The 16,090-nt window shown below is 34.4% G+C and overlaps 1 protein-coding gene across 2 annotated transcripts; it reads right to left on the reverse strand.

Annotated features, from left to right (window-relative positions):
- Positions 1-144: 144 nt before the first annotated feature.
- Positions 145-15,490, reverse strand: Afti (aftiphilin). Of its 2 annotated transcripts, XM_066403463.1 has the most exons (6): positions 15,286-15,490; positions 15,030-15,165; positions 10,944-12,340; positions 8,432-8,636; positions 8,129-8,260; positions 145-7,532 (listed from the first exon to the last, which is right to left on the reverse strand). In XM_066403463.1, exons 2-6 carry the CDS (start codon positions 15,163-15,165, stop codon positions 5,995-5,997), a joined length of 3,408 nt encoding a protein of 1,135 aa, XP_066259560.1. In that variant the 5' UTR covers positions 15,286-15,490; the 3' UTR covers positions 145-5,994. The 2 variants fall into 2 exon arrangements, with proteins under 2 accessions (XP_066259560.1, XP_066259561.1); XM_066403464.1 differs by lacking the exon at positions 8,129-8,260.
- Positions 15,491-16,090: the final 600 nt, after the last annotated feature.

The following is a 16,090-nucleotide window of genomic DNA, read 5'->3' on the forward strand; positions in this document are numbered from 1 at the left end:
TTCTCAACTTTAAATGGTCAACAATGATTATCCCAAAAACATGCAATATTTATTCAGCTTCAGCTCTTTTGCTTCCAATATTTAAATTCGTTATATAAAAGAACAGTTGAAAACAGTATTAAATTCGATAAAATAACGGATACATTTCATAATCATATTTATTTATTTGGAATGTGAATAATACGTACTATAGCAAAATTTTCATACATATTTACAATCTTTTGCACTGTGAACTAATACGTTTTTCGTAATTATTTAACGCTTAAGGTAAACGCTGCCCAAAATAAGATTATTTTTAATAAATAGATTTACCTAAAATAGTTTTAGCGGAAGAGTGCCACATCCCTTACTAAAAGCAGCTGATATAAGTAAATAGATAAAACTATAGTGGACAGAAATAAATACTGAGGATTAACTAAATATTGTCGTAAAAAGTATATTAGGTACAATATAATTCCTAATGTTCTTAAGTTCTATTGGTGTCAGGTAGGTAAATGTTTTTTAACAGTTGGTACACAGGCCAACAAAATAGTCTGGAAGCACCCAAATACTTGCTTAATAGGCACTTGCACCAACGAAATTGATAAGAGTTAACTTTCAAACTCAATTTATTGAGTAGATTTGTCATATAATTTTTGACAATAAACCTAATTTAGAGTGAACTCGCGCCGGTTATTGAAGTAACAACCTCTAAATAATTCAATTCTGTTTAAACCTAGAAACACGTCAAACTATTTTTTGACACCTGTGAAAATTGTGTGTCGTGTCATCATTTTTTAAAAATCATAAGGTGGGTCACACGATGCCTACAACGAAAGACCTCATTCTAAAGAGATATGACTATTCGGGTTAGTTCAACACATGTGAGTTTGGCACCAATAACTTCCTCGAGGAATTTCCGTTTTATCGTAATAGGGGGACTTGTGTGTCACAAGCATTTCTCAAACCATGCCGGCAGCAAGACTAAGAGAAACAAACTCCAGCAGTAGGGATAAATGCGGACCAAGGGGGGTAGCGGTAACGAGAAATTCCGCTCTGAGTTAACAGGCTGTTCCATGGATTCTGGGGGTAGCAATCAGTCGATTAAAGCCAAAGACAAAGATGTGAAGGAGAGGGATGGAGGAGGCAAAGATGAAGAAGTGGAATACGGCATTTTTAGGAGAAGATTCTCTCTAAAAAGTCGCCTCTGGGTATTTTAACGGGAAAAAAACACAAAAAGGAAACGGTGCAAGTAGGCGAAGACTCTCCGGAGGAATAAGACAGGAAGAGAAAAAGGACAAAACGACAGAAGAACTACTCGAGATAATCGGATATATGGCAAAGGAAGTAACAAAACTAAACAAAATAGTGAGGGACAATGTCAATATGAAAAAAAAGATTAAGGAAGTTTGAGTAAATTTGAGATTACTAAAGGAAAGTCTTAACTCTAGGAAAACACGTAAATTAATTGAGAACTTATGAACAAAGGCGGAATACTTGCTTTAAGATGAAACATCGTGCAAAGAGTGGGATACCGAACGGAAGAAAGGATAGAGGAAGAGAATTGGATAATGGAACTGATTGAGCAGCAGAAAGATGATAATGAGTATATGGAGGTATTGCAGGCAAAGTGGCTGATTGCTATCGACAAGAAAACCATGATCAAATATGAGAACCCGCAGCAAATGGACAATATTTGACAAAAACATTGGTATAAATAGTAGCTATTAAAAAAAATCTATTGCAGGAGTACGGTCCGTGCTGAGCAATTTACCACGACTCATAGAAGTGGACAAACGCATGACTAGACCACAGACATTTGCAAATAGCAAGCACAATGGGCAAGTTTAGATAGCAAGGTATAGTAGACCAAGAAACTGATCCCGAATCTGGGTATCAGGACCTCCTGCAAGCGCAGAGGCCTAAATTATTACTTAACCTAGGCACTCAGCGATCACGGAAGTTTTAATTAAGCAATACATAAATCGCATAGAAAAAACCGACCCGATTTATAAGTCTTGCGAAGTCGCCGATACCACAGAATTCTACATCTTCCAATGCTTGGTCTTCCAAAGTGAAAGAGACATTCTGGTAATGTGTGTGACAAGCTGATTTCGGCGCTCCTAATGGAAAAAATTATGGAAAATAAAAACACACGGGACAGCTGCAGCAACGCCATTTGCGCAATTGCCAAAGAAAAACAAGGTCTGGAACGCATTGTGCATGATGCTTAAGAAGCCAGTATTAGACGAACTAGAAATACAGCACAAAGGACTAAAAGGAATGATAAGACATATTAGACCATCAAATGTACCTCCCCCTCCAACGTTTTATCCCCCAGGGGCAGTTTCGGGTCGGCGCACTTTGAGTAATCCCGAGGTATTTAGTGGGTAGGCGCCCCGGCGAATCTCACACTATCCGATTGCCACAGTCTTTAGAACATTTTCCTTGTGACAAAAAAATTTCAACACACGTAATAACGTATCACACACTCAGAATTCTTCATGTTAATCGATTTTCACGGCAAACGGAAAAGGTCTTTAAAATTCCTTAAAGACCAGTCCCGGTTCCAAGAATGCCAATTCCAAAAAGGAAGTAATTTAATAATTGTTAACGTAATGTATATATTTAGAATATTTGGAACACTGCCACGTGTGTTGAACAGCTCCAAATTCGCTGAAAGTTTACCAGCGAGTTTAGAATTAAAGGACCTTCCATATAGGAGCTACCTTACTTTTCTAAAAAATTGATTATAACGTTGCAACATTAATAATTCAAATTATTTGGGTGTTTCTCGATTCTTTCGACAACATGTATGGGTAGACGATACAGGCATTTAATTTATTTTAGATAGAAAATGTTGAATGTGGCATCGACCCAATAGGGAAAAAAGTAAACTGATGGAGAACGCTGGAATGTATAATGCATGCATTACTGATTAAATCTCATGCTTAAAATTCTCTTCTTAGCTATTTCAGAAGTATGATTTAAGAGATATGTATTATCCGAACGCATAATAAATAAATTATAATACAGAAATCCAGGTAAATTATAGTTATTGAGCATTATATAAATCCCCGGAAAGATATTACAATTAAATATATGAAGAGTATATTTACGAATAACCCAACCTTTTTGACACCAACTTTTATGCTTGAACTAATAAATACATAAGTTATAATACAATCTGCTTCATCACGTGCTTAAATCGACTATAAAATAAAATATGAAATACTGTGACATCGAACAACCTCAATTCACAATCAACAAAATTTCCTATATTATTAAGTACAAGTAAAATACTATAATATTCACAGTCAGTCATTCCAACATTTGCATATGAAATAAATAACAAGTTAATTTCAGTTTTATTTTCGGAAACCATTTCATTTTGTCAGGCGTTTCCAACTACTTGTGGATAATAGAAAGTTGTCCAATTTGAAGGACTTGAAAGAGATACCTAGAGGTCTGGTTTTAATTCTCTTTCATTTATGTTAAAAAAATAACAACAAATATTTATGATAAGAAAGTATTGCATAAAGAAATAAAAACTAAGCATCTAAAATTTGTTTCCTCAAAAAACAACAGGCTCGAGCCCTGGCAACTTTACCTAGAAGATAACTTCCGTGGGAATAAATAAACCCCGACCTGTCTTTATTTCATAGTTTCTATGAAAATTAATCTCATGGCAAAGTCGTCAGGACGTGGACGTTTCGGCACTACAGAATTTACTAATCACTGTCCAATGCTCACTTACCATTTCACAGAGGACCGCACAGTCACCAAAATCTAAGATGTGAGAAATCTGTTATATGAAGCAATAGACAGAGTCGCTCTAGATAAATGGCAAAAATGTGTGCTGCATGTTCAGGAGAACGTAGAACGGAAGATCTGGGACCTGGATAACATCATTGAGGTGCATGTAGAATCACTTATCATTAACAGCGATAACGACTCCAGCTGCAGTCTCGCATTGAGTTCATTAGATGACTCGGCATAGAATTTTGTTATGTTGTTGTATCCATTTTATCTTAAAGAATTCATAGTCTCTGGTTGATTTGTACGGGCAAATATTATAACATTACTTTAATTAAACCACATATTATCTGCGTTATCATGAACAGGAGCTGGACTTAGACCTAGTCTTTAGGCAGAACAAACACTGTATAAATGTGAAGTTAGTGCGCGAATAATTAAGTGATGTGCTACATTTCTTTGAAATTTTCTAAATTTTTACGCATTTAAGTAAGTTTTTTTTAATACGTATTTTTCAATCATTTTTTCATTAAATTGGCAACAAATATTCCGCTCATAAACAGTTAAGAGTATAGTCGGACAGAAGCAAAATCAAAATTCGCATTTAGACTCAGAATTACATACGGCCGGATTGAATATTGTTGTTCACGACTTGTACCGTGGGAACCCGACGGTATATGCTAATATGGTTGGCATGTTGAACTCAAAAAAAAAGGGTTCACTTAATTCCCCGAGCCGGATTTTATTAAGTAAGACTGGATCGTACTATGAAGATGATAAAACATGCTTGAGAAAGAACGACAACGTAAAAGGGAGGGAAAGGCAAGTAGTAAAGGACCTGCACGCGTATAATGCCTGTGAGAAAATCCTTTAGTGGCATCTTCTGCTGTAGCTGGACAAAAATTTTATGTTTGGTAGTATTTATGATAATTTTCCATCAACTCAAATTCTAAAGTTACGTCGAACGAAAGAGAAGCTCATCGCTTAAGATTCGGGCTATTAAACATCATGAATAAACATTGAACAATACAACTGTAAGAGTCTAAAAGTTCCCATTTTGGAAAGATGGAAACAAAAATTTTCCGGATTTCGAACTGATGGCCTATCAAACCCATGGGAATCAATTTCGGACATAATACACTTACCAAATAATATCTCGCAAATCTCACACAACAAAATGTTACCCAACTTGAGTTTTATTCATTTCGAAAACAAATTTCTTGACGGGATTTATAGATCCAATTTCGAGAAGTTTCAAACGGAAACGTAAACTCACAATCAGTTAATGCAGGTTCCTGTGAAAAAAGCTGGACATGTTTTACTCTCCTAATTCTTCTAGGCGACTCGAACTAAAACTTACTGTGTTAATCTGACTGAAAATAATTATCCTTGACTATACCGTGCGGCCCTAAATTGTTTCGATTTTATGCTAACAAATAGTCTTTGAATTTTTAAATTTATTTATTTCTTTTTCTTTGTCTTTTTTTTCACCAAAAACTGTTTGTGAGCACAAAATCGGAAACAAATCAATTTCCTACCAACAATCAAGTTTTTTCATTGTTTACATACTGGTTAACTGAGTTTGTATTACATTTTTTACCAAATGTATAGTTGTTTTTCTTAAAAACCAATCGATAGATTTTGAATCTCAACACATCACTGAATGTTGTTTCAAAAAACCTTTAATTTGAGGTGTTACTTGACCCATGTTTCAATTTTAAAAAATTAACAATTTTGCGCCGTCAGTGACGAGAGCAATACTTAAAAAATAAACAAATGTCAAAATATAATATTGTTTGTCCTATTTAATGCTACTTTTTAATTTTTAATGAAAAATAAATTGTTAAAATGTTAAAGGGGGGCAAAACTTAGAGCCGCGCGGTGTACTATTTTTTCTTTTATTATGCTTTTAAATAACGCCTCATACTCAACTGGGTCTTATGTATGAAGCATTACTCCACAAGAGAATGAATAGAAAAAGTAACAACAATCGAACTAATCAAATGTGGAAATGCAAGAAAGACAATTTGTGCCCTATTCCGTGTTTGTCTAGACGCAGAAATATGAAATACAGTAGTGATGGTGTATTCCTCAAGTTGACTGTCTGAGATTTTAATCTAAACAATCTCTAGATACCTCTATCACGTCTTTCAAACATGAAACACTGATAAAAATAATTTTAAAGCTAAAAACATTCAATGCAGAAATATATAACATTTTCACCCCAAAAAAAACTTACAACATAACCTGCTCCTTTAGTCATTTACGCTGTGTAGTCCGATTTTTAGGAGCCAGAAAATCCAAATCTGGCAACGGCATATTGGCGACGCCACTGTTATTGTTCCTATTGAACCCGGACACCTTTTTCACGTTATTTTTACCACTAGAACTATTGTTATAAATATCTAAATTGGCCGTGGGATTTGTTATAATATTTGGTGAAGAGTTCATCCAACTAGACAACTGCTGAGGTTGTGTCGACCAATTTGAACTGCTTTTTTGCATCGTTGGCTGATGAGACACAAAATCGCTCCACTCATCATCTTCTGCGGCCGTTGAAGTTCCTTGAAGAGTCTTATGGGGACCAAAACCTGAGTAGGCCTGACAGGCAAACTGGTTGCTAATTATTGAAGGCTGATATGCGGGGATTGTTGGAACCTGAGGTTGAAGAAATACCCTGTTTGTCGGCACCATATTGGAAATATTAACAGGAACATTAGAAGATAATTTGGTTTGCAGTAGCCCGTTGGGAGTTATCACAGGTATCGGCGATCTTGATGGTTGCACCGCCCTCAAATTCAGCACAGACAAAGGCAGGTCTGGAGTGGAGCTCCGCTCTTTCTCATTTTTCACTTTATGAACCGGAGATTTCTGGACCGACACAAAATCAGACCACTCAACGTCATCTAAAGAACCCTGTTTGCGCGTTTTGGAAGGAGTGCTTGGCTTGGATCCTGCAAAACTGCCCTTCCTATCAACTTTTTGTGCTGGTTTCGGTTTATTTTCTTTCAAATGATCCTTGTTTTGCAAGCGCGAATAAGCCTCAAATCTGCTTATTTCGTCTTCAGTGATACCAGGATCAGGCCAGCTGATTGAAGATGATAGGGCTTGATGATTTTGCGTCAATGTAGGCTTTAGAGGTTGCAATATGGGTGCTGTAGCTAAAGGTTCTACTGAAAGTTGCTTGGGTGGCAGTGAAAATGTAAAATCCCCGAAATCGTCATCACTATTCCTTGTGCTTGACATTGTTGATGTAGACTCTTCAATTTTCGGCGATTCTTCTAATGTAGAAGATTTTTTAACTTTATTTCGCCCTACTTCCAAAGGCTTAACAGTTAAGTTCACAAGATTCTCCACAGATTTCTGAGTGGAACTCTCTGATGATACTACCATCTGGAAATCCTCAAATTCCTCTTCAGGATCTACAAAAGGCCGCTCTTTTCTAGTCAACTCTGGAGTTACTATAGTAGGCTCCAACCAGCTAACAATATCACTTTCTTCGGATTTAGCAGATTCTTTGTTTGAAATGTGAGTTTCTCGTAAAATTACATTATGACCTGACGTGGTGGGTTGGTCAGGTGGTGGTAAACCTGATACGAAATCGTCGAAATCATCGAGTTTGTCAGCAGAAGCAATTGATTTCTGTTCCAGGTACGTTTTAGTCGGCTTTAGAGGATTAGTGTTGGTGTAAAGGGTCGGAGATGGTTTTGTAGATAGATTTGAATCTGAAGAAATTGTAATTTTTGCTGTATTATTGATAGTGTTGGCTGCATTGGGCTCCTTAGTGTTAGGGATGGCTGCAAATAATTTTCAAATAAAATAGACCTAGAAATGTATTTTAAGGTTTATACAACAATAGAAAACATAAGCAATCATGCTTGAACTCATACTACGTAAATCGGGCATTCCAAAATTAGGATAAAAAATTCTAACGGGGTCTACTACGTCAGAACGTTCATATGAACATAGATTCGCAAAGAGGGTGTTACAAGGTACAGTATATTTAAAGTTTATACTAATTTTATTTTCTCTTATAATTTTTTCGCTAGTTAGTCGATACTTCATCTGTATGTAAAAGTTATGCAAGTACCCGTAATGATTAGACTGAGTGTCTACCCAGTTGAATAACCAGAAACTTCTAATTACAAGATATTCAAAAATCAATTCCAACTAAATACTAATGGTATAAATCTTAACAACAATTCAACTCCGCTCCTTTAAGGCTTACTTTTGTCTGTATTTTATCACAATTATTATTTTAAAAATTCACATTAATCTATACAAACCCTAAATTCAATACTGGCTCTACAAACAACTAAGGAATTTTCTAATATTTCTACGAAAATCCTACTTGCTAATGCATGCAATAAACCTCATGATGAGCGGTACTTACACTCTAACCAAGCCTCCCAACTATCAAATTCTTTATTGGGGGAACTGTGCGGTGAAGATTTGCTTTTGCAATTAGGTACATCAAGCTGTGCTATGAGTTGCTCTAGGTCTACCAGCATGTGCTGAGAGGAATCTTTCGAGCAAAGATTTAATTATTTCGGGGAAATTATTAGTTTTAAAATTTAAGTCCGTCTTAAGCTACGCTAATTAAGAAATTTGAGAACGGAAATTACATTCCCGACTGTAAATTTTTGGATGTATGGACACAAGAGTTAAGAGCAAATAAAAATACAAAAATACTTACATTCGGCTGATCCAGTCACTTCTCCAAGCGGCAAATTTAATTCAAGGGGATCTAGTGGTGCAGGCTCACTGGCAATTAATGGAGGGTTTGCTACTTCCTTCACGGGAATTGGAGTAAGAATGACCGATTTGACAGGTTCTAGAGGTGTGAAACTTAACGTTGCAGCAAATCGGGGCATCGAAGAATTCCAACCATGCCCATATAACTAAAATGGAAAAAAAAATTATTTAAAAAATATATTGTTGTGTATATGTATATGTCACAGTTTTATACTCTATGGAATTTGCTAAAGAGCTTATAATACCATGTATGCCTGATTGCATGTAACAACAGTATATATAGAGGGCTAACAGCGCTTGAGAATCATTATTTGTTAAATCCCTTACCTATCAACTTGTATCAATAGCTACCCTTCATCAGCGCATACAATTAATAAGTAATACATAAAACAATTAATCATTTATAACGGATTAGTGCAGTCGCGCTTATCAACGGAAGAGCCGCGCACGAACAGTTTAGCCCCGCCCATTATCCGCATGAGCGCACCCGACACAAATATAAATAGACAGCTAACAGCCTTAAAGAATCATTATTAGTTGAATCGCTTAGTTGTCAACATGTATCAGTTGCTACCCTTCATAAGCTCATTCACCGTTATGCTTCCAAAAATTCCAATTGAGATTTGGTGCATAATATTGAGACTGCTGGATGGAAAATCCTTATTGACATCTTATAAAAGTTCAGAATTTTTTAAGACTGTCATTAAAGGAGATCCAGTTCTGAGAAAGACTGTCACAGATGCAGCCCAGAAAGAACAGGAGGAGCTGATGGATCGACTAACCAGACCAGGAATGGCAGCTACAGTGACCAGGGAAGAAAAAGCCAGGCTCTTTGGTTCTAATGTCAAGAAGAGAATTACAATCAAGCAATGTCCGAAAATGTTTGAAGCTACAAGAGATAGCAAATCAACTTTGAAGAATGGCGGGCTAAAAGCTCGAAAAAATACTAAACTTTCTAGATATGGACCATATAGACTTTAAACTGCTATTCTAGCACTAATTTTAAGTTGACAATAAATTAATTTTAATTTGTAAAAATTTTAAATCCATTAACCTGATTAATTATTATATACATTTTAAATTTATGTGTTGGACCAATAATACTTCCCCTTTTTTTAAATAAAACCTTGAACGATTTTTTAATAATTTAATACTTTTAATATGTCTGTAATTGTAAAAACTTAAACGATTATCTTTTTATTACAATTAACTCTTGGATTCAAATACCAGGAAAAGGCATAACAGAAAACTATAGGTTCAACATATTTGTAAGACTCAAAATTTATCTTATTTTTACGCTGACACTAACATCCACGCCAATTTGTATTCAAAATATTGTTTTCTTAAGGATTCTTTTATATTTTACAAATTTAATGTATACTTCCAAATCTTCTGTCCTATAAAAATGTTTGTGCGAGTTTCTAAAAAAAATTGACTAATTGTTCGATAGAATTAAATAAACCCTTATTGCGGGCCATATATGCAAATCGCATTGTATCCTACGAGGCAGTGCAAGCTCTAGCAAGCATCCCCCTATCGATCTCCTTCAGGACTAATGTTTAACTCTCAACGTCCGTCCACGGGCAACGGAGGTAGATAGGAGAACGATCAGAAGCACGACTATTCAGAAATAATAGGATCGTTGGTTAAATCTGCAGGACAAGGATCAGTTGACAAAAAGACTAATTCCGGACTTAAACTTGTGAACTTTGTGTAAACATGGGAGCTGCATTACTATCTAATTCAGGTGCTCAGTGAACATAGAAACTTTAAGAGTTACATGCATTGTATAAGTAAAACAAGTCCGAATTGCAGGAACTGTGGAGCAAACGACATCGCAAAGCACTGTAGTTTTCAGTGCCCGATATTTGAAGAATAAAGAGAAACGCTAAACGAGTGTGTGAACAATCTGCTAGAAGTTGTGTAATCTTGAAAGTGTACGCTATATTATATTCAGTATCAATGTTTTGATGTGCTGCATTTTAACCAATGGGCAAGACTCCGGTTTATCAAATGATCTAATAAAAGACAACTTATTGGAGATAAAATACCAGTGTGAATATCAAACTATGAGCCATTTATATCTAAGGATTTCCAGCTCTGAGGAAGGCTGTCAAGAACGAAATAAAGAAGCAGCAGGCGGAACAAATGGATCGAGTGACGAGACAAGAACGTTCCCGGCTTTTTGGATCTAACGTAAGAAAAAAAATGACGATTACAAAATGACTGCAAATGTTTGTGGTTGCAAGGAAATCAATGATGAGGAATGGAGCCTTGAAAACAGGAAAAATGACAAAACCTTCAAATTATACCTCGTAGAGAATTTAAAATGTAATATAATGTGTTTGACAATACGTTAATTTTAATCTGTAAATATTTATTTTCGTACTATTATTACCTACATTCCCCTCTCAAATAAAAAATATCTGGTAAAAATCAAAATGTGTACTTACGATATTTCTGGAGTCGATATTCAAAGCCTTCAACAGCAAATTCTGACTGGCAGATTTAGGCCATTGAAAACCCAAGGCATGAGTGTCAGTGATGTTCTTTATTTGATTGAATATCTTATCTTCAGCTTCCAGCCCTCTAATTTCAACATATTCATTACTTGTCTCACCTTTGGGAAACATCTCATTAACAATCTCTGTAGCTTTCTCTAAAGCTTCCTTCTCATTTAAGAGTAAAGTGTGTTTAGGAACATTTTCACAAGTTTTTGAAACCTGCTTTTGCATAACTGGTGTAGTTGTGGAGGCGAAATCTCCGAAATCATCCTCCTCATCATCAAATGTCGACTGAGTGCCTTTCTCGGGTTCTAGAGGAGGGAAACTGGCGAATGCCTTAAAATCATCTTGCCCGAAGTTGCTAGTGATATTACTACTAAAATCTCCAAAGTCATCATTATCACTAGCGGCAAAATTAGGACTTGAGATATCTGTCTCAACGCTATTTACATTACTATCACTCACAGTTTGTGTCCCAAAGTTAGATAGGGACGTGGGAAAATCACTGAAATCATCATTATTAATGTTCTCTTCAGTTATTTTATGTTGCTCTTGGAATTTGTCTTGAGTAATATTATTATCAATTTCCTCAGATGCTAATGTTTTTTCAGTAATAACAGCTTCAACATCAGAATTACAACATTCATGATTTGAAACTTCTGATATTCTACAACTTTCAGAGTCAGTATTGCTGTGTATATAAACTTTTTCTTCATGTATCCTAGTTCCTTCTATACCCAATGTGATGTTTTCTCCATTAATACTTTCATTAGTATTGCCTAAAACATTTGGAATAAATTGCTTCTCTATTATCACTTCTCTATTTTCAAAACCATTAAATTTCGTTTTAATGGAGTCTACATCTGAGTCCTGAAAGCCCCTGTTAAAGTCGTCTGAAGCAAATTGACTAAAGTCGTCTAGGCCTGTTAAATTCGAATTGTTAATGTCCAAGTCAACCTCTTTGTAATCGTTTAAAGCAGTTTGATTACTCTCTACCTCGATACTTGAATTAATAACTTCGGAACTTGCAAAGAAAGTTGTATCACAGTTTGTTTCATTTTTCTGGGGGCCCAAACTAATTTGCTCATTGCAGATAGCAGTAGGGATGCATTTATTATTGAATGATTCAAATGATGTATCTGACAAAGAACCACTATTTACATTGTTTGCCTCTGATTCTAAGTTTTTCCTTTTATCAAGAAAATCTTTTGGTTTATCTAGTTGTGTTGCATTTGCTAGGTTTTCTTTGTTATTACTATTGACATCAAATAATTGGGGTGAGTGAGAGTTGTCCAGTTCGAATAAACTTTTCGGTAGTTGAAGAGGTGATCCGGGTGGGGATAAATCTGAAAAATTATAGGTATAACAGTCGAGGATCAAATCCAGTTAAATACATTTTTGTTCAATTCAACTAAAGATAAAACAATTTAAAACATTTTGGGTTTAACAGTCTAGACCTTTTGACTTTCTCTTCTGCAAGTATGTCAATGTCTCCAAAGAGTAGTAAATAATTTTGTAAGTTATAAGAATGCTTATTTGCTAAATTATTACTTATGAATTGATGTTAATAGTTGTAAATGAGCGTTTTATTGAAAACTAGAAATGTCAAGTTTTCATCAAAAGGTAGTGTTTAAAATCCTACTATTAGATCCAATGTTTATGAAGTCAAATATGGGAAGAGACGCAGCATATCATATTTCGTGACGCCTTTTCGATACATAGGTAGCCCTATATCTGTTACACTGTGAGAGAACATAGTTCAATGAAACTAGATATGTACAGTGAAAAAAGTTTACTTTATCATAGTCGTGTGCCTGGACCACAGTGTTGATTCGCCATTTGTCTATCTCATCTCTTTTTCTAGCAGTACATTTTCTTTCTGGGTTTCGCGCCAAACAATCGAACCACAAGTCTCTTTTTATATTTGACAAGCTGTGTCTTCATATCTCAAGAAAATATACTACGTTAAGATATTAATGATGACACTTTTATCCTACACTACGGTTATATCATTATATCAGTTGGTCTAGTTAAGCCTGGCCTATGAGCCACGTATATCTGATCATACACGACGTCATTATAAATAGGGGACTTATTCCGGTTAAGAATCATAATTCTTTAATTATCAAAATTGCTAGTTTCTACTATTCATCAATGCGTCTAACTTCTTATAAAAGCTGGGTACTTTTAAGAGTATCGTTCAAGGAGATTCAGCTTTGAGAAAAGCCGCCAAGGATACAGCAAAAGTAAAGCAGCAGGAAATTATGGATCGACTGACTAGAATTGGAATGGTAGCCACTTTGACCAGAGAAGAACAAGCTATTTGGTTTTAATAGCAGAAAAAAGTTAAGAATTGTGAAATGTCTAAAGATGTATAACTTTCTAATAAGATAATTAATAGGTCTCTATTTTATAAAATTTAAGATTTCATGTACATGGTGGCCAAATTTGAAGACTCGCCATTATAATCTCAGAAACTGTAAGACATATAAGTTTATTTAAATGGGTGCAATGTTGAGTTAAAATACAGGTCTTCTTGCATTTTATTTTTTATAGATAAATTTAAAAATTTTGTAGAAAAATATTCAGGTGAATACACATTGTACATAACAGTATTGGAGAAAATAAAGAAAATGTACAAATCAACTTTTTGATAATTTGGTGATTCTGTTTATTTCCCATTATCCAAATTCTCTTTCCTACATATATGTAGATATGTTGAAGAATACTCTTATATCTCTGATGAAATTATTATCCCACTTAGTATTCATGAGAAAATATTTGTTTCTTTCCTGTAAAAGTAAATATATGTGCTTATAATGTGTGTTCATCAAAGATACTCTGCAGTAAGATTGTCTTGCAAATTTTTTTATTTATAAACAATAGCCTTTGGGCGAAAATGTCAATTTATCCAAGACATGCCTCTGATATTGCAAAGCTTACTTGAGTGTTTTTAAAATTAATGCCTGTTATTTGCCAACATTTAAATTAACATTATTTACTCTACACTAAAGTTCAAATCTCAAGAGATTCTTTTACAGATAGGTCTAGAGATATAAAAAAGGACTATGAGGTCTATTGAGTGATTAAATATGTGTAGTGACTTATTACAAGATCATATTATATTATTATAATATCTATGATATGCCAATACAAATGCACCACTTAAGAGATTCTTAGTATGTTTCATTTGGAAGCACCCTCTTGTCAATCTAATAAAGTACATGGTTTCAAGTATTATTGAGCTATTGTTAAATAATGTATTGCATTGAAATTCTTATGTCTCATTAAAAAAATCTTGTTTTTATATTAGCAACAGCCATAAATTAATCATTATTTTGCAGCACCAATAGTTGATTTAAATGATAATTGTAATGTTTCTAGGTATAACAATCTAAATGTCATCAAAATGTTTTATAACATAAGTTTAAAATATGTAAAGGAACAATAATATTAAAAATTTTGGGAATTGCAGAGAGAAATGATTTTTTTGTACAAATCATGGTAAATTGTCAGAACATTGAAAAAACAAAAAAAAACCTTTAGCCTAAGAATTGGCATAAAAACTGCATATTCCACAACTTTTTCTTAATAGATCTGTTTCAAAAGACAGGTTAATTGTTCCAGATCATTAGAAACAGAAATTCATGCAGTATACTGATTGAGACTTCTTGCATATACATATTTCTGATAACTTTAAGTTGATTTTCTAACGCTTTGGAACAAACTATTTATCTAATAACTCATTAAAATCAAGTGTGATTAGTGAAAGCTGTCGATCAAAAGCCATAAGCCATCTTTCACTGCATTAATTCTTTGACTAATGTTAATGCAAATGTTTTATTGATCACTTCTGAACAAAATGAAGATTTGAACATAATCCTGCAACATGAACCCCAATTAGCATGAACTAATCTAAACACATTTTTTGGTGCTTTGTTTGTAGACAACTCGATCACAAATCAACACCGTATGTGTTGAAATTGGTGGGGAATTGGCTTTTATCTTGAATAATTATGAGCATTAAACACTTACAATCATCATCATCATCATCATACGATAAATTGTTAGTTCCCGTAAAATCTCCAAATTCATCTTCTTCATGGTCATCTGTGTGAGGAGGCGGGGGTGGAGGTGTATCACTTAGCAATGGAGGAATTATGTTGGACATCTAAAAGTTGAAAATAATAAACTTGATCAGCAGGTAATTCTAGATATCTCTTGATTAGGTATTTAATTATGTTAAATGTGTATTTTATTATCCAACCAATCCAAATACTTAGAAACTCACTTGAAAGGAAATTGCTGGGGATGTTACTGATAAAAATAAAACGAACCTGCACTATTACAAATTGAATAAGAAAATATACAGATATCTGAGTAATTTAAATTGTTTGTCCAAGTTATTGTTAATTTTAAAATAAGGTTTTTTGCTTTTGTCAAGTCGTAAAGCCAAAAATTAATTGAAATTATTTACAAAAATTGTGAGTTAAACTTGACAACTTTAAAACCCATATGATTAGTAGGTTTGTTTTTTATTGCTGAACTTGCTCCTTCCTTACACTTACTACACTGGATCGCTTTTATGGTAAATTTTACAAAGTTGAGAGTGTTCTTTCTGGTACCGTATTCCAATGTTGTGTAGTAGTGCCATGAACTTGGTGCCTTAAGACTTAAGGTAAAACAGCTAGTTTAGTCTAAGTCAACATTGTCAAGAATGTATACAAAGGTTGCTTTGTAGTTGGTTTCTACTTATCAGTTTTCATGAGTTTCTGAATATGTCGGTCTATATTTTACCGTACAGTGTCCAACATTCATTTTTAAGTGTATGTAAATTTTACCAGTTAAAATTTAGCCGAAAACGAAAGCTGAGAGACGAAATCAAAGAAGACAACCTCCTTTGTGTACATTCCTGAGAATGCTGACAAGTTCTGAACTAGCTACCCTATCCCACAAACTAGGGTAACAAGTTCATCACACTACTACATTAAATTTGAGCAGACTGCAATTTTTCCTCTTAATTTGACATTACAGAGTTCAAAGCGAAAATCCTTATTCGAGAAAAAACGTAACCCTAACCTAACTTTCTGTGAGTT

Source organism: Euwallacea similis, chromosome 29 (genome assembly GCF_039881205.1).
Source record: "Euwallacea similis isolate ESF13 chromosome 29, ESF131.1, whole genome shotgun sequence".
Taxonomy (NCBI): Eukaryota; Metazoa; Arthropoda; class Insecta; order Coleoptera; family Curculionidae; genus Euwallacea; species Euwallacea similis.